Raw genomic sequence first — 20,182 nt, 5'->3', positions numbered from 1 at the left:
GTTAATCTGTCAAAGGCCTAGATACTGTGAAAGGACAGGCAAAAGTATTCACCAGCTGGTGTTGTACTCAAATACTTTTTTAAGCATACTGTAGTGCATTTTCTGCCCTCATAAGTACATACCACATACCTATATCTAATTAGTGTACTATTTTGTACCTGATAATCTGTCAAGGGCCTAGATACTATGAAAGGACAGCCAAAAGTACACACCTGCTGCTGTTCTAGAAAAATACTGTTTTAAGCGTAGTGAAGCGTAGTGAAGCGTAGTGAAGCGTATTGTACTCCCCTCATATACGCACTAAGTATGTCAGGCAGAGAAGTTCCAGGACTTGCACAGATGAGTGTCAGAGGCCTAAATTCATCAGGAAGAGGTCGCAGCAAACTAGGGGCGAGTGGGAGCAAGAGTCGCAGCGAGAGGCCTGAGCTCTCGGTATCAGCAAGCGGTCGTATCTCGACCAGCAACCCATCTGCCGTCATTGATTAGTTAACACAGTCATCCACTTCATCACAAGTGACATCTGGTACCCCCAGTCAACAGTCGGTGGGTTCCTCAGACACAACCCTGAGTTGGCATCCCATTGCCTCTGTCCTATGCTGTTCCCTCCCCTAAATAAGTATCTTATGCTGTGGGTTCAGCTCCACTATTCAGTGAGGATGATCTAATAGAGGACAGTTAGCAGCTACTGCCCAGTCAAGAAGTGGAGGAGACATCTGCTGCTTCCTCCACTAGGCGGTCAAGTTGTGATGAGGAGAGTGATGTGGGAGGCAGTGTTGCCAGCGTTCAGGGTCCTGAAGCAGACACTGTTGAGGAACCTGAGGAGAACATCAGTGACGTGCAGACACTTGTTGATGATGATAAAGCCGATCACAATTGGGAGATGGGTGCAGAAGGGGCTTCATCATCATCAGGAGAAGAGAGTTGCAGGTTGCCCGTGAGGCAGCAGCTGAGCCAGCAAGGTGGTAGCATGGTTGGAAGTCAGCATGGTGGCAGAAGTGAAAATTCTGGAGTCAAACGTGCACGGGGGGAGACCACCTGCTTCGTGGCAGCCTACCTTCCTGGGAGGTAGTGGAACAGGGGTTCCTGGAGACTGCGGCAGTAGCAGTCAATTAGTGCGGACTGTTGGTGGGAAAATCAGCTACTCGGCGGAGTGGCAGTTTTTCATCAAGCATCCGGGGGAGGTTAACATAGCCACATGCAAGATGTGTCTGCAGAAGGTGAAGCGTGGCCAGGGTCCCATCATCAACATATGCTGCACCACCAGAAAGCAGCCTGGGAGAACCGTGGCTCCCATGTAGTGGTCCAGTCTGCTGCATCACCCAGCCAAAGGGAGCTGTGTGTCTTACCTTCCTTCTGTCGCTCCAGATGCTCCTGCTACTCCTACTTTTAGTCAGTCATTCTGCCAACAATCCATCGGTGAAGCCATGTCCAAGAGACAACAGTATGCGCCTACTCATCCAACTGCGCAGAAGCTGAATGTCCTCCTGAAGTTGCTGGTTCTGCAGTCCCTCCCTTTTCAAGTAGTGGACTCTACACCTTTCAGAGAACTGATGGCTTCTGCCGAGCCAAGGTGGAGAGTGCCAAGTCATAATTTCCTTGCGAAGAAGGCAGTACCAGCCCTGCACAATTTTGTAGGAGAGAAGGTGGGCCAGCCCTTTGGCCTGTTGGTGTGTATCAAAGTGCATGGCAGCACCGACATCTGGAGCTGTGACAATGGTCAGGGATAATACATGTCCTTTACGGCTCACTGCATGAATGTGATTCCGACACAGTCACAACATCAACTTGGACAGATCACTCAGCTTCCTCCTCCATGCTTTCAGGCCGATGGTCCTGTGACGGTGATCGACTCCACCTCCTCATCCTCCACTGTGTCCTCAGCCTCCACTGCACAGACAAGTCTCAGTGCCCCTTTAGTATACCATGTGTGCAGGGCACGGCGTTCTTCACATGGTTTGCCTTGGAGAACCGAGTCACACGGGGAGGAACTGCTAAAAGTAATTCATAAAGAAATTGGAACATGGCTTACTCCCCAAAAACTGGAAATGGGAACATCTTGTCTGCGCTGCGACAAGAAAGGCTGAGCCATTTGCCCTGTATGGCACATGTGTTCAATCTGGTTGCAAAGAGGTTCCAGAAGTGTTTCCCCCATTTGCAAGACATCCTAACAATGGGAAGGAAACTTTGCATGCACTTCAGCCACTTGTACACCGCAAAGCACACCCTCCTTGAGCTGCAGCATCAGGACGGTATCCCCCAACATAGTCTGATTTGCAACATTGCCACACGTTGGAATTCCACCCTCATATGTTGGACCGACTATATGAACAGAGAAAATCCATCACCGATTTCTTGATGGGGGGTATAGGGGGGCTCAGGCCCTTTAACCCCTTCCCGACCTATGACATACAGGTACGTCATGACTGGGAAGGTGTTCCCGACCTATGACATACCTGTACGTCATGAGGATACCCGCCGCTATTTGCGGCACCGCTCCGGTCCCGGTAAGATGGTGGCTATCACTGATAGCCAGCCACCTAACCTCGGAACCCAGGGAGGTTTCGTCCCCCCCCCCCCCCCTCACCACGATCGCTGCCATCAGCTAGTCAAATCTGACAAGCTGATGGCAGCATTTCGCGCGGAAAATCCCGTTACCCTGCCCGGTAACAGGGATCATCGTGGTGTTAGGTGCTATAAATCACAGCACCTATCACCACCGATGTTTACATTACAAATTTCTGTTGCGGTCTGGCTGCGATTGGCTGGACTGGAGGGACCGCACCAATCGCAGCCAAACCACCTAATGTAAATACTAAACACCGCTCTGATCAGCTTCATTCTGTGTCCCCTTGTTGAGCAGAGCGGTGTTATCTTAATTATAACGTGAAAAAAGTGTCCTTCAGTGTGCTCCAGTATCCCTCCAGTAGCCCCCAGTGTCCTACCGGAGTCCCCCGTCCTGCCTGTGGAGCTCCGGCAGCTTGCTCTCCTTCCTGTGTTCTTCCGTGTAGTGAAGAACATAAAAAATAAAAAAAAGTCCAGCGTTTGCTGTTTAGCTGTTATAACAGCTCCCCCTACAGGTCAAAGTCTGCAACTACAGTCTCCCTGTAGTGCAGCTTCAGATTTTTTTTTTCTGTAAAAAAAAAAGTAAAAAAAAAATATATATATATATAAATAAATAAAAAGTTGTTAAGTTGGTAGGAGTTTAGGTTCCTGTGGATAGGCAGGTTGTTAGGGTGGCGGACGTCTAGGTTAGGCGCATAGGAGTCGGCGTCCGTTTTTTTTTTCCCCTCATAAATCCATCTTAGTAGTTAGGAGTTTAGGTTCCTGTGGATAGGCAGGTTGTTAGGGTGGCGGACGTCTAGGTTAGGCGCATAGGAGTCGGCGTCCGTTTTTTCTTCTTCATAAATTCATCTTAGTTTATTAGTTTAGGTTCCAGTTATAGGCAGTTAGGGTGACAACATTTAGTCTACATGATAGGAATTGGCGTCCGTTTAAAAATAAATAAATAAATTAGTTTAGCTTGGGTTCTTATTTTAGGTAGGGCATTAGGGACATTTAGCAAAAAATGCTCTTATATTTTTCACATCCCCCACACGTGTTAAATCCCCACATACACCCCTACCTGACATACCCCCCACACGTGTAAAAAAGCATTACATAACCCCCATCCCAAATTTGAAAACCCACCCTATATAATGTCCCGACCAACCCGGTCAGCGCAAAGGGTGTTTACAGTGGCAGAGGCGTACAACATTATTGCCTCTGATACGGAGACGGACTATGATTCAGAAGAGGAATACGTCCCATTCCTATTGCCGTCCTCCTCCTCATCCTCCTCCAGTAGTGATGAGGAACCAAGACAAAGGCGCCGCAGGACACTGCCTGAGCCTGCACCACAACCAAGTGAACCTGTTTGGACCCCAGTCCCTGAAAGTTATGAGGCCCAGGTTCCTGATTTTGTGGCCAACTCAGGTATCCAATTCAATACTGATGGCCTTACTGAAATAGATTATTTCAAACATTTTTTTTTCGGATGAATTGGTCAACTTGATTGTAGAACAGACCAATTTATATGCGCAACAATTTTTGGCCCAGAATACCACGTCATCATTTTCGAACTGGACCCCCGTCACTTCTAACGAAATTCTGAAGTTTTGGGGCCTTGTATTCCATATGGGCATAGTGAAAAAGCCGGAAACTAGGCAGTATTGGAGTGCGGACATGCTGTACCACACCCCACTGTACAGCAACACTATGCTCCGCAAAAGATTTGAGGCAATCCTTAAATTCCTCCACTATAATGACAATGCCCAATGCCCACCCCCAAATGACCCCTCTTTTGATCGCCTCTATAAACTTCGGCCAATACTAGACCATTTTGCTGCCAAGTTTTCAGAGGCATACATCCCAGAAAAGAATATTTGTGTGGATGAATCCCTAGTCCACTTCAAAGGCCGGCTGAAATTCCGTCAGTACCTGCCCAATAAAAGGGCGAGGTACGGAATTAAATTATATAAGCTTTGCGAAAGCATCTCGGGTTACACTCTTAAATTTAGAGTTTACGAAGGAAAAGACAGCGTTACTGAGCCCCCCGAATGCCCCCCCTCTCTTGCAGTAAGTGGTAAAATTGTCTGGGACATGGTGTACCCACTTTTGGACAAAGGGTATCACCTTTACATGGACAATTTTTACTCTAGCCTGCCTCTCTTTCAGTGCCTTGCTGCCAGGGCTACTGTCGCCTGTGGCACTATTCAAAAGAACCAGCGAGGCTTCCCCAAGACACATATTGCACAACCACTGCCAAGAGGCGAGAGCAGGGCACTTTGCAGCAATAACATCTTGCTGCTAAAATACAAAGACAAGAGAGATGTCCTTATCTTGACATCTATCCATGGCAGTGGCTCCACCACTGTCCCAGTACGAGGCACAAGTTCCACCATCTCCAAGCCAGATTGCATTCTGGATTATAACAAAAACATGGGAGGAGTGGACTTATCCGACCAAGTCCTAAAACCGTACAGTGCCATGAGAAAAACGAAGGTCTGGTATAAAAAGCTTGTGGTGCACATTGTGCAGATGGCACTGTACAACGCATACGTGCTCTCATGTAATGCAGGTGGGACAGGGACATTTCTTGAGTTTCAAGAAACTGTTATTAAGGCCCTCATTTCTGGAGACCGAGAGGAGGAGAGCCCCAGTACTTCATCAGCAGCGTACAACCGTATTGTACCTGGCCAACATTGTCCCAATGTTATCCCCCCTACCGGAAAAAAGGGAAGGAGACAGAAGAGATATAGAGTCTGCTACCAAAAAGGCATCAGAAAGGAAACCACTTACTACTGTGAAACTTGCCCCGATAACCCTGGCCTGTGCATCAAAGATTGTTTCAAAGAGTTTCACAAATCCCAAAATTACTAAATTTATCTTTTATTAACCCTAATATCCCCTTTTTATGCCCATTCTCTGCAGTTTCTATATGTCCCCACATCTAAAATCCAACCTCAATTTGGCACCCATAACCCATTCCGTAATCATTTTAATTTTACCCCAAAACCATTCCAGCATAATCTGCGGTACAGTGTGCCGTATGTTTTCATTATACCCCAAAACCATTCCAGCAAAATCTGCAGTACTGTATGCCGCAAATTTTAGTTTTTCCACTGTACTGGTACCACAGTGGGAATGCAGCTGGTGTGAGAAAATATATTCTGCAAAATCCTCATCCAAAATGCAAAAAAGGTGCTGCATTCCTTTTGTGCCTTGCTGTGTGCCCAAAAAGCAGTTTATGACCCCATATGGGGTACCGCTACGTTCAGGAGAAGTTGGGTAATAAAATTTGAGGTGCTATTATTCTCGTGTTCCTTGTGAAAATTTAAAAAATTGGGTAACCCCAGCATTTTAGTGTAAAAAAATCAAATTTTTCAATTTATGGCTCACTTTTCAAAAAACCTGTGAGGTGTAAATACTCACTGTAACACTGTTACGTTCCATGAGGGGTCTAGTTTCCAAAATGGTATGCCATGTGTTTTTTTTTTTTTTTTGCTGTCCTGGCACCATAGGGGCTTCCTAAATGCGGCATGCCCCCAGAGCAAAATTTGCTTCCAAAAAGCCAAATGTGACTCCTTCTCTTCTGAGACCTGTAGTGCACCAGCAGAGCACTTTTCACCCCCATATGGGGTGTTTTCTGAATCGGGAGAAATTAAGCTTCAAATTTTTTTTTTTTCTGCTTTAACCCTTTGTAAAAATGTTAAATTTTTGGGAAACCAAGCATTTTAGGTAAAAATATATATATATTTTTTTACATATGCAAAAGTCGTGAAACCCCTGTGGGGTATTAAGGTTCACTTTACCCCTTGATACGTTCCCCGAGGGGTCTAGTTTCCAAAATGGTATGCCATGTGGTTATTTTTGCTGTCCTGGCACCATAGGGGCTTCCTAAATTCAGCATGCCCCCAGAGCAAAATTTGCTTCCAAAAAGCCAAATGTGACTCCTTCTCTTCTGAGACCTGTAGTGCACCAGCAGAGCACTTTTCACCCCCATATGGGGTGTTTTCTGAATCGGGAGAAATTAAGCTTCAAATTTTTTTTTTTTCTGCTTTAACCCTTTGTAAAAATGTTAAATTTTTGGGAAACCAAGCATTTTAGGTAAAAATATATATATATTTTTTTACATATGCAAAAGTCGTGAAACCCCTGTGGGGTATTAAGGTTCACTTTACCCCTTGATACGTTCCCCGAGGGGTCTAGTTTCCAAAATGGTATGCCATGTGGTTATTTTTGCTGTCCTGGCACCATAGGGGCTTCCTAAATTCAGCATGCCCCCAGAGCAAAATTTGCTTCCAAAAAGCCAAATGTGACTCCTTCTCTTCTGAGACCTGTAGTGCGCCAGCAGAGCACTTTTCACCCCCATATGGGGTGTTTTCTGAATCTGGAGAAATTGGGCTTCAAATTTTGGGGGGTATTTTCTGCTTTAACCTTTTGTAAAAATGTAAAATTTTTGGGAAACCAAGCATTTTAGGTAAAAATATATATATATTTTTTACATATGCAAAAGTCGTGAAACCCCTGTGGGGTATTAAGGTTCACTTTACCCCTTGATACGTTCCCCGAGGGGTCTAGTTTCCAAAATGGTATGCCATTTGTTTTTTTTTTTGCTGTCCTGGCACCATAGGGGCTTCCTAAATGCAGCATGCCCCCAGAGCAAAATTTGCTTCCAAAAAGCCAAATGTGACTCCTTCTCTTCTGAGACCTGTAGTGCACCAGTAGAACACTTTTCACCCCCATATGGGGTGTTTTCTGAATCGGGAGAAATTAAGCTTCAATTTTTTTTTTTCTGCTTTAACCCTTTGTAAAAATGTTAAATTTTTGGGAAACCAAGCATTTTAGGTAAAAATATATATATATTTTTTTACATATGCAAAAGTCGTGAAACCCCTGTGGGGTATTAAGGTTCACTTTACCCCTTGATACGTTCCCCGAGGGGTCTAGTTTCCAAAATGGTATGCCATGTGGTTATTTTTGCTGTCCTGGCACCATAGGGGCTTCCTAAATTCAGCATGCCCCCAGAGCAAAATTTGCTTCCAAAAAGTCAAATGTGACTCCTTCTCTTCTGAGACCTGTAGTGCGCCAGCAGAGCACTTTTCACCCCCATATGGGGTGTTTTCTGAATCTGGAGAAATTGGGCTTCAAATTTTGGGGGGTATTTTCTGCTTTAACCTTTTGTAAAAATGAAAAATTTTTGGGAAACCAAGCATTTTAGGTAAAAATATATATATATATATTTTTTACATATGCAAAAGTCGTGAAACCCCTGTGGGGTATTAAGGTTCACTTTACCCCTTGATACGTTCCCCGAGGGGTCTAGTTTCCAAAATGGTATGCCATGTGTTTTTTTTTTGCTGTCCTGGCACCATAGGGGCTTCCTAAATGCAGCATGCCCCCAGAGCAAAATTTGCTTCCAAAAAGCCAAATGTGACTCCTTCTCTTCTGAGACCTGTAGTGCACCAGTAGAACACTTTTCACCCCCATATGAGGTGTTTTCTGAATCGGGAGAAATTGGGCTTCAAATTTTGGGGGGTATTTTCTGCTTTAACCCTTTGTAAAAATGTGAAATTTTTGGGAAACCAAGCATTTTAGGTAAAAATATATATATTTTTTTTACATATGCAAAAGTCGTGAAACACCTGTGGGGTATTAAGGATCACTTTATCCCATGTTACGTTCCTCAAGGGGTCTAGTTTCCAAAATGGTATGCCATGTGTTTTTTTTGCTGTTCTGGCACCATAGGGGTTTCCTAAAGGTGACATGCCCCCCAAAAACCATTTCAGAAAAATGTTCTCTCCAAAATCCCCTTGTCGCTCCTTCCCTTCTGAGCCCTCTACTGCGCCCGCCGAACACATTACATAGGCATATGAGGTATGTGCTTACTCAAGAGAAACTGGGCTACAAAAACAAGTAAAAATGTTCTCCTTTTACCCCTTGCAAAAATTCAAAAAATGGGTCTACAAGAACAAGCGAGTGTAAAAAATGAAGATTTTGAAATCTCTCCTTCACTTTGCTGCTATTCCTGTGAAACACCTAAAAGGTTAAAACACTTACTGAATGTAATTTTGAATACTTTGGGGGGTGCAGTTTTTATAATGGGGTCATTTATGGGGTATTTCTAATATGAAGACCCTTCAAATCCACTTCAAAACTGAACTGGTCCCTGAAAAATAGCGAGTTTGAAAATATTGTGAAAAATTGGAAAATTGCTGCTGAACTTTGAAGCCCTCTGGTGTCTTCCAAAAGTAAAAACTTGTCAATTTTATGATGCAAACATAAAGTAGACATATTGTATATGTGAACTAAAAAAAAATTCATTTTGAATATCCATTTTCCTTACAAGCAGAGAGCTTCAAAGTTTCATTAAATTTTGGGATTTTTCACCAAGAAAGAATGCAAGTTACCACAAAAATTTACCACCATGTTAAAGTAGAATATGTCACGAAAAAACAATCTCGGAATCAGAATGATAACTAAAAGCATTCCAGAGTTATTAATGTTTAAAGTGACAGTGGTCAGATGTTCAAAAAATGGCCGGGTCATAAGGTGTAAAATGGGCTGGGTCATGAAGGGGTTAAGGAGGCCACATTATTATTCAGTCGTCAGGATTACAGGATGAACAACGTAATCCCACTGCTTCATTTACTACAACACATGTTGAAAACGATGGCTGGTCAGTGCAATGGAGACCTGGCGCCTACATCTCACGGCCACATAAGCCCTGTGGAGGAGGAACTGGGGGAGGAGGGGGAGGTGCACAGTGGAGCACAGTTTATGTTTCATGAGATGGGTGGTTTTTCTAGTCATCTGACAGGAGAGGAGGAGCAGGAACAGCCAGAGGAGCTAGAGGGTTATGAGGAAGGCGAGACAAAGGACCCAGACACACCATGGCAGTATGCAGTGGAGATGGAGGCAGGGAGTCCCTCCGAGTCACTTGCACAAATGGCACGATGCATGCTCAGTTGCCTGCGTAGTGAAAGCGGAATTGTTACCATTCGGCAGCGGGATGTCTTCTGGCTCTCCACTTTATTGTACCCTCACACCAAATGGGGTCCTTTTTTACACCTACTGAGAGGGAGGACCAACTGACCTACTACAGAGACATCCTACGTAGTTAGTTGGCCGATGCCAACTTTGTATCGGCCAACCTCTCGCAGGTCTGACTCGGGGGGGGGGGGGCCCTCTGCGCTCACCTTCCACTGTCATGGTTGCTTGGGAGATGTGTGTTGGCAGGAGCAGTACCAGCTCCATCAGCAGCAGCCTGAGTCTACAGTCGCTGATGAGTACCTTTCTTCACCCGCATAGTGAAGCAACTCATCAGCAGCAGGTACACCTGGAGTAGGACCTGAACCAGCAGGTGGTGGCATACCTTGACATGACCCTGCGAACACACCTTGAAGATCCACTTCTGCCAACTGGCTTTGCCATTCAGCCACTATATGTTCTACTCATGCTGCCGCAATCTCCAGGCTGTGCCATTCAGCCACTATGTGCTCTACTCATTCTGCCGCCAACTCCAGACTGTGCCAATTAGCCACTATATGTTATACTCATGCTGCCGCCAATTCCAGGCTTTGCCATTCCGTCACTATATGGTATACTGATGCTGCTGGGCCTTGACATTACCTAAAATTTCTTATGGCAGCACTAGCTACCATAAATCTTTAAAATTCATCTTAATCTTAGGGATTGTGAGGCCCTGTGTCATTCAGCCACTATATGGTTTACTAATTCTGCTGGGCCTGGGAAGTTACCAACACATTTTTATGGTGGCACTAGCTACTAGATAGGAGCGAATCGAAGTTGACGAACCCAAATTCGTTACGAATTTCATGAAAAATTTGATTTGCAATGAATACGAATATCGCCGCGATTCTATCGCGCGAATCGCTTCATTAAACTCCATTTTACAGCGTTCCAGGCTATTGGGGACCTAAGATGGTGGATCCACATGTAAGTACATGGGGCAGGGGATTATGAGAGGGCGGGTAAAGCGGCGGGAATGAAGGTAGGCGGGCTGACCCTGAATCACATGTGACATGCAGCCTATCAGTGTTCACTGACCCCTGTGATGTCACAGCCCCTATATAATCGGCGGCCATCTTGCCTCTCTTCATTTAATCTATGCACTCAGATGGAGAGGACGGGACTGCGTGTGTGTGAATAGCTCATACCACAGCGTTACACTGCAACTGCTACTCACATCAGCATTAGGGAAAGGCAGGAGTGCAGAGTGCTGTGCTGTTACACTGAGAAGGATCATTGATTGCTAAACCTCCTATTCACGTTATTGAGCATTGCAGCAGAGAAGGGCAGATAGCTGTCAGCTGCCTCGTACAGATCTCCAAGCTGCCTGAACTTTCTGAAGCATCTTATCTCCTCATTGTTCAGCCCAATTGAGTTTATTTTAATTGCTCCACAAAACTTCTGCTGCTCAGAATTGTGTGACAGAGTGCAATTTAGGGTTGGCTGCTGGGGAGGGGAGGGGAGGGGTGGGAGGAGCAGTACCAGCTCAATCAGCAGCAGCCTGAGTCTACAGTCGCTGATGAGTAGCTTTCTTCACCCACATAGTGAAGCAACTCATCAGCAACAGGTAGACATGGAGCAGGACCTGAACCAGCAGGTGGTGGCATACCTTGACATGGCCATGCCAACAACCATTGAAGATGAGCTAAAGTTCTGGGCAGCCAAACTTGATTTGTGGCCGCAACTAGCAGAGTTTTCCCTGGAAAAGCTGTCCTGCCCGGCCAGTAGTGTGCCATCAGAGCGGGTGTTTAGTGCGGCCGGGGCCATAGTCACCCCAAGGCGAACTCGTCTGGCCACTATAAATGTGGAGAGACTGATGTTTGTCAAGATGAATCAGGGATGGATCAGCCAGGATTTCCAGCCACCAATGACAGATGGGTCTGAGTAGATTGACCATGCTCCTACAACAAAATTTCCTATATAATGGTTGGTTATGAAAGCCTCTGGGGCAAACCTTGGCATTGTACGGCCCGCTTGCCACATATAGCCCTTTGATTGGCTCTGACCGGCCCGCGCTGATTGTGGGACAACTATGCTGCCTAATCTGGGGGACAACTATGCTCCTAATCTGGGGGACAACTATGCTCCTAATCTGGGGGACAACTATGCTCCTAATCTGGGGGACAACTATGCTTCTAATCTGGGGGACATCTATGCTGCCTAATCTGGGGGACAATTATGCTCCTAATCTGGGGGACAATTATGATCCTAATCTGGGGGACATCTATGCTGCCTAATCTGGGGGACAATTATGCTCCTAATCTGGGGGACATCTATGCTGCCTAATCTGGGGGACATCTATGCTCCTAATCTGAGGGACAACTATGCTCCTAATATGGGGGAAACTGATGCTTCTGGCCTTGGGCCTATACTTTTTTGAAGTTTAGCAGTAGCTAAATACATGCTTAATGCAAATGTAACAATGATCGTTAAATTCTCGACGCTCTGCCAGGGCCTTCTCCTACCCCGCCTGGGCCGATCCGAGGACCTCACTAACCAATCCAATCGATTGTAGCGACGGGCGGTGTGTACAAAGGGCAGGGACTTAATCAATGCGAGTTTATGACTTACTGGTAATTCCTCGTTTTAAGGGTGAATAATTGCAATCCCAGATCCCTATCACGAACTGGTTTCATTGTGTAACACGCACCTGTCCTTGAAAGATAGAGACACGCTAATCCGTTCAGTGGAGCGCTAGTGCGGCCCAGGACATCTGAGGCCATACCACACAATTGATCGGGCAAGGTAATGGGTTATTAAAGCCTCTTGGGTACTGCTTAGGCCTACTCCTGACTGTTCCTGGTGCAATGTATGGGGTAATTAAACACTCTTGGGTAGTGTTATTGTTAAATTTACTGATAATTTTATCAGTAATAAAATTGAAATTTGCAGAATAATAACTGTTACACAACGGAACGCTTGTTGCGTGTGATTTTTTAATGAAAATAAATTTTAAAAAAATCTGGAGAGGGATTAACTCTGCTTTATCATTTTTGGCGAAAAAAATCCTTTGGTCATCTGATCTTTTGGAGACAGATGTGCTTACACACATATGTAATATTTTTTTTAAAATAATTTCAAACATTGTGTGGTTTATTATTTTTGAGAAGAAAGTCTTTGGGTGGTCCACCGTCCTGCATCATAGAGTCTTCTGAAATGTTGGATATGCGCTTGTTCTTACACAAAGGAATACATTTTTTTTTTATTGTATACAATTTTGTTGATTTTTGGGTGGATTGTGAAGCCCTGTGTGTATTGGTGCATCAGCCAACTCCAGGCTGTGTCCTTTAGGCAATATATGGGTTCCTGATGCCGCAGAGGTGGTGCCTGGGTCTGGGAATTTAAAATTTTTGGATAGCGGGTGCTACCTATGAGAAATCTTTGTCAACTATTTCTCATTTTGCGTTGTTTTTTGGGGGGGATTTTGAAGCCCTGGTGTGTAGTGTACTCGTGCATCAGCCAACTCCACGCTGTGCCATTCAGCCACTATATGGTGTCCTCATGCTGCCAACACCTCAACGCTGTGCCATTCAGTTGATGGTTGACAACATTTATTTGCATTCCCTTAACGTTGTTACTAAGACCTGGGGTAATGGTTTTCTGCTGTGAAATCTGGATGGTCTTGGTAATGTTTATGGATGGGGACCATTGAGCCATGGCAGAGTTCATAGTGATGGCCAGTGCGCTCCTCTTCAGGCTGATATTTTCCCGAGCGTCCATCAATTTTGGCGGTTTTACTGCAAAACCCACCTGCTGCTTTTTAGAATTCAACATCTCTCGGGCATCTTGCACTTTACCCTTTATTCTGAAACGTGCATCTTTGGCGACCTTTTTCTCGGGGGCATCCTTCATGCCTAGCTTCAGACGGGCATCTGTCCCACCAATCTTCTGACGGGCATCAAACGTTCTCTGGAAACTTTTTTGCAGGGATGCACGTTTCAGAATAAAGGGTAACGTGCAAGATGCCATTGCAAGCCATCTTGTCCTGGTATGGTATAGTAAGTTTTATCTTCGAGGATGTCCTACATTTGGGGAAACAGGGTAATAAATTTGAAATTTCCAGAAGGATAACCATTACACAACGGAACGCTTGTTGCGTGTGATTTATTACGTAAAATTTTACAAAAAAAATACAAAGAGGGATTAATTCTCCTTCTTCATCCTTTTTGGTGAAAATTATGATTTTTGGTGGTCCACCGTCCTTAATTTTGGGACCTCATCACCTCGTTCATTTGAGATTGTTTTTATCAAAACAAATTTAAAAATCTTTGTTAAAAAATTATCATTATGTTGTTCTTGGGGGGGGGGGGGTTGTGAAGCCTTGGTGTGTACTCTTTAATCAGCCAACTCCAGGCTGTGTCCTTCATGCAATACATGGGTTACTGATGCCGGTCTGTGAATTTCAAAATTTGGGATAGCGGGTGCAACCTATGAGAAATCTTTGTCAAACATTTCTCAAGGTCTTGTTTTTTGGGGGGGGATTGTGAAGCCCTGGTGTGTACTGGTGCATCAGCCAACTCCAGGCTGTGTCCTTGAGCCAATATATGGGTTACTGATGCCACTGTGGTGGGGCCTGGGTCTGTGAATTTCAATTTTTTTTGGGATAGCGGGTGCTACCTATGAGAAATCTTGCTCATACATTTCTAATTGTGTTGTTTTTTGGTGGGGATTGTGAATCCCCGGTGTGTACTCTTGCATCAGCCAACTCCAGGCTGTGTCATTCAGGCAACATATGGGTTACTGATGCCGCAGGGGTGGGGCCGGTTCTGGAAATTTCAAATTTTTGGATAGCAGGTGCTACCAATGAGAAATCTTGGACAAAAATTTCTCATTGTGTTCTTTTTGGAGGGGGGATTGTGAAGCCCTGGTGTGTACTGGTGCATCAGCCAACTCCAGGCTGTGTCCTTCAGGCAAGATATGGGTTACTGATGCCGCAGAGGTGGGGCCTGGGTCTGGGAATTTCAAATTTTTGGATAGCGGGTGCTACCTATGAGAAATCTTTGTCAAAAACTTCTCATATTGTGTTGTTTGGGGGGGGGGGGGGGGTTGTGAAGCCCTGGTGTGTAGTGTACTAGTGCATCAGCCAACTCCACGCTGTGTCATTCAGCCACTATATGATGTCCTCATGCTGCCAACACATCCACACTGTGCCATTCAGCCACTATATGGTATCCTCATGCTGCCAACACCTCCACGCTGTGTCATTCTGCCACTATATGGTGTCCTCATGCTGCCAACACCTCCACGCAGTGCCCTTCCCCCACTTTATAGTGTCCTCATGCTGCCAACACCTCCTCGCTGTGCCATTCAGCCACTATATGGTGTCCTCATGCTGCCAACACCTCCACGCTGTGCCATTCAGCCACTATATGGTCTCCTCATGCTGCCAATACCTCCACGCTGTGTCATTCTGCCACTATATGGTGTCCTCATGCTGCCAACACCTCCACGCTATGTCATTCAGTCACTATATGGTCTCCTGACACTGATGCCACCACCAGGCTCTGTCATTGTGCTGCTGTGCGGCAGTGATTCTAAGAGTGATGCCGGTAATCTGCATGCTATTCTGAATAAAAATATTATTTCACTACCCCAGCACACTCCATATGCTTTTTAGGACACAGCAAAGTGTTCTATACCCCTATAGAGGCTGTATGTAGGCTAGAAATGGCCTTATTTAATATCAATTCGCCGCGAACAAATTCGGATCGAAACAAACTTTTTCAGAAAATTCGGCGATTCGGCCGAATAGAATTTTTGAAAAGTTCGCTCTTCTCTACTAGCTACCAAAAATCTTCAATTTAAATTTTAAAATTCATCTTTTAATCATAGGTATTGTGAGGCCCTATGCTCTCCTCATGCTGCCATGAGCTGCAGGCTGTGTCATTCAGCCACTACTTGGTTTACTGATGCTGCTGGGCCTGGGAAGTTACCTACAAATTTTTATGGTAGCTGTAGCTACTATAAATCTTCAATTTAAGTTTCAAAATTTATCTTTTAATCTTAGGGTTTGTGAAGCCCTATTGTCTCCTCATCTGCCGCCAACTCCAGGTTGTGCCATTCATTCACTACATGTTCTACTCATGCTGCCGTGAGCTGCAGGCTGTGTCATTCAGCCCCTATATGGTTTACTGAAGCTGCTGGGCCTGGGACATTTCCTAAATATATTTATGGTAGCACTAGCTACCATAAATCTTCAATTTAAAGTTTAAAATTAATCTTTTAATCTTACGGATTGTGAGGCCCTATGGTCTCTTCATGCTACCGCGAGCTGCATGCTGTGTCATTCAGCCACTATATGGTCTCCTCTTGCTGCCACCTATTCCAGGATGTGTCATTCTGCCAGATCATGGTCTCCTATGCGTGTTAGGACAAAGCAAAGTGTTATACAACCCTATTCAGCTTCTCTGTAGACCAGAAATAGCCGTTTTTAATAGTGATTCGCCACGAATAAATTTGGACCGAACCAAATTTTCAACCAAGATTCGGTGAATAGCCTGAATCGAATTTTTCTAAAATTCGCTCATCTCTAATTGCTTACATTATATAATGAACAATGTGGGACTGTATTGCCTTTCAAGTAAGCAAGACCACCTATCCAATGGAATCATAAAAGTAAGAATCCTCATAGCTAAGTGTATGCTAAGTGTATGTTATTTTTTCCATTTACTATATCTTTTTAACTTTTTTGTCTGTATTTTGTATTGTGCTCATCTTAATCAGGTATAAATCGTTCCATTACAACATATATATATAATCTTTCTTTGACATTTTATTATTTGGGTCTATTACTGGATCAAAAATCATATTATAATAATTTTTCTAGCAGAGAGGAGAGACTGAAAATGTTCGTAGAATTTACATTTTAGTTAACTTTCCTTAACATAGATACTTTTTTTACTATGAAAAACTCAAGAGATTAATTTAGTTGATCCTTTATCACTCAGAATGGTCAGCATAACCTGAATTTAAAATGAAAAAGCTTAAGATAAGTGTGGCTAGCTACAAATAATGATAGGGTTTTCTTGACCCACAAATTGGGAATGAAACCAAAAGGTTTTACTTTCAACATACTAAATTTCAAATCCTTAGAGATCCAATTACTGGAAAGTATTGCAAAACTTGAGATATGATTTAACCCTTGAATAGCCCTCAATATATTGTAAGAAAAAAAAAACAACAACCGCCGAGCAATTTTTCTATATTCCATACTGAGCAGATGAAGTACAACTGAATATATTTAATAATGTCTATTAGGCCTTAATCACACAGTGGAGGCATACGTGATGTGAATCTCTTTGCTTCCTGAGGCGATCTCTAAAAAGCCTGTCCCCCTTTCTCACGCAGACACAACCGGAACAGTGGGTTGTCTGTTTGCCCATACAACCATGCCAAGAAGCAGAATAGGCTTCTGGAATCATGTGGTTGCCTTAAGAGGTTGCCCACCCATTCTCCTGGTTGTGTCTTTCCCTATACATTTTATGGTCTCAAATCTCACTGGAGGTTGGCTTAAATTAAACAAAGAAACCAATGCAGCAAAAAAGTACAAACAGTCCATGCACTTAAACTACTGTAAATAGCACACTTTTTTTTATTTAGGCTGCTCAAGACTAGATGTTTGTACCACCCATGCTGTGCTCTGACCTTACATTCACAATCCAACACTAAATACTAAGGCACTGACCTACATCTAATTTTATAATAAATCATGTTTATTAAGTTATAATTATTTTTTAAGCTGGTTTTGAATTAGACATAACTATAATTAGACATAACTTTCATCTGCTGCCTCTTGCTTCCAGCAAGTTAAATGAAGCCATGCTTCCACAACAACTATTCCCAGCTCACTAATATAAAAAACAGATAAGGACATGCCACGCAAAGGAGAAGTGTTACATTTTGGGCTGCTTGTAGGTTTGAATGCTTGCTCTGTCTCCAAAAAAAGCGAAGCCAATGGGACTGTACTAGTACTTTTATAAGAGTCCTTGGCTGCTTCTTTGCTTAAATGTTCTTTGTTTCAGAAGACAATTATTATTTGTCAGGAATAGTTAAAGGGGTACTCCACCCCTAGACATCTTATCCCCTATCCAGAAGGATAGGGGATAAGATGTCTGATCGTGGGGGCCCCCCCCCCCCGCAATCTCGGCAGCGACACCCCAGACATCTGGTGCACAGAGCAAACTTCGCTCTGTGCCGGATGACTGGTGATGTGGGACAGAAGCTTGTGACGTCACAGTCACACCCCGCTCAAGACATCACGGCCACGCCCCCTCAATGCAAGTCTATGAGATGGGGCGTGAAACCCTTCCTCCATTAACTTCTTATTCTGATTCAGAGGCATGGGAACAAGTGGCATGGTAAAAAAATTTGAATACATTTTACCATTTCTTCACTTGACTTTGGTAAGATAATGGAGTCTATACATGACTTTAGTTAGACAAATTGTAAGAATTGACCTAATGAAACTACATCTAGGTGTAACATAGGCAGTCTGCTCCCACCAAATTACTGCACCTCCTTGAACATACTGCCAGGGTGGTTACCATTTGTCCATGCAGCCTAACCAATGCCATCTCTCCCTACCAAGCTTTTCCTGCTGCTGCCACTGCTGTTGTTTCTATCTTTGCCTGGAGGGTGTTCCCCAGTTAAGTCTTACCAATCACCAGGGACATGCACACATAGACTCAAAAGAGGGCTTGAGCCCTTGCCCTTTTAATGCACCTGCCCTATAATGCCCTAATTGTTTGGGACCTCCATGCGTTGATGCTTGTCTCATTCAGCTGACATGATTGCCAACAGTCCCTTACCCCAGGGCATGATCAGCTGACAGTCCCTTACCTCAGGAACTGTGTTGTGTTAACATATGTAAAGGTTTTTACAAACATTTTTTTTATTACAAGTGCCCCTTTTTTCTACTTGAGCCTTTGCCCCTCAAATTATCTATGCATGTCCCTGCCAGCTGGGTCGGCCCTAACATGGGTCCCAGGTGGCACTTTTCAGGGGCACTTAGTTGCCCCCTTTTTTTTGTGCCACCTAGGTCCATGGTTGGGCTGGCCCTGCCGCTTCCACTTTAGACAGTGAGTCTAAGGCCGGCCGGCCGGCCCGGGTCTGACAAGGGACGTCGCGCAAGACCCGCGCAGGAGGACGTCAGTGACGTCACTCGTCAGGCTGTCGCCGGAGAGGAGAAGCGCTGCATAGGCCATGTGAGTGTGTCCGTGTTTGTGTCTATGTGTTTGTGTTTGTCTGTGTGTGTCTGTGTGTCTGTGTGTTTCTAGTGGGGGGGCCAAACTATGCTACCTATTGAGGGGAACCTATGCTACCTGTTGTGGGAACCTATGCTACCTATTGTGGAGAACCTATGCTACCTATTGTGGGGAACCTGTGCTACCTAATATGGGGAAACTATGCTACCTAATGTGGGAAACCTATGCTACCTAATGTGGGGAACCTATGCTACCTATTGTGGGGAAACAATGCTACCTATTGTGGGAAAACTATGCTACCTAATATGGTGAAACTGCTACCTAATGCGGGGAAATTATGCTACCTAATGTGGGGAACCTATGCTACCTAATGTGGGGAAACTGCTACCTAATGTGGTGAAACTATGCTACCTAATGTCTGGAAACTATGCTGCCTATCTAATGTGGGGAAACTATGCTGCCTATTTAATGTGGGGAAACTATGCTACCTATCTAATGTGGGGAAACTATGCTGCATATGTAATGTGTGGAACTATGCTGCCTTGAATAGGCAGCACAATGTCTTGGGCTGGCCCTGCCTGCCAATCACCACGAAGCACCACCTATATAAAAAAACATTTTCACCCTCAACAAGCTGCCTGAGCAATAAGGTTCTACAACATTCTAGCAGAAATGTTCTTCATGTCTGATTTTGTTACAGTGTCTTACCTCAGCTTGCTCACTTGACTCCATTACTGCTTGCTCCCTAACAATATTCCAAATCACCTGTGTATGACTTTAGTCTTCTTTGACTATAAACCTGTGCTGCCTGCCTTGACAAACCTGCCCAGTGTCTGACAATGCCCATAAGCTGCCAGCCACAAAACTCAGCATGCATCCAGACTTCTCTCTGTTTGTCCCCTCTGTGCCTCGCACCATGGTCTCTAGGCTGGCTGGGCCACCACCTATACCAGTACCACTCTCAGAAGTAGCACACTGGTAGTGACCTGCAGCAAAGACAAAATACTTAAACAAATGGTTAAATGGTAAAAACCAGTTGGCTATTTAGAGTGGACTACAGTTAAACCAATTATGTTGCAGACCCACTGCCCATTACACAAAAACTAAACTTTAGAAAAGCATAAGGTAGGAAAAGAGACAAATCTGTAATAAGTTTAGGCTGGGTTGGACTGGCCCACCAGAATAACAGACTGTGGGTGCTAGCTCCGATACAAGCCTAGGACCCATTATCTAGCAAAAGTTGATCCAATTAGGAGTAAATCACATGCCACTGGGATCTTTTTCTCATTGAAGCGTAAGCCTGTTAGACATACTGATGATATATGTCCTATGTGTAAAATGATAGCAACAAAGATTATGTGAAATTAAAAGTGGACATGTTCTGTAAAGAAGAGGAGGGGCCCTTAAAT

At 44.4% G+C, this 20,182-nt stretch overlaps 1 protein-coding gene across 1 annotated transcript; it reads left to right on the top strand.

Moving 5' to 3' along the window:
• Nucleotides 1–4,173: 4,173 nt before the first annotated feature.
• On the top strand, nucleotides 4,174–5,418 carry LOC130273554 (piggyBac transposable element-derived protein 4-like). Its single transcript, XM_056520603.1, has one exon. It carries the CDS (start codon nucleotides 4,174–4,176, stop codon nucleotides 5,416–5,418), a length of 1,245 nt encoding a protein of 414 aa, XP_056376578.1.
• The last annotated feature ends 14,764 nt before the right edge of the window (nucleotides 5,419–20,182 follow it).

This window comes from Hyla sarda, chromosome 1 (assembly GCF_029499605.1).
Source record: "Hyla sarda isolate aHylSar1 chromosome 1, aHylSar1.hap1, whole genome shotgun sequence".
Taxonomy (NCBI): Eukaryota; Metazoa; Chordata; class Amphibia; order Anura; family Hylidae; genus Hyla; species Hyla sarda.
The sequence above is the reverse complement of the archived record's forward strand: the minus strand, read 5'-3'. Positions and strand labels throughout refer to the sequence as shown.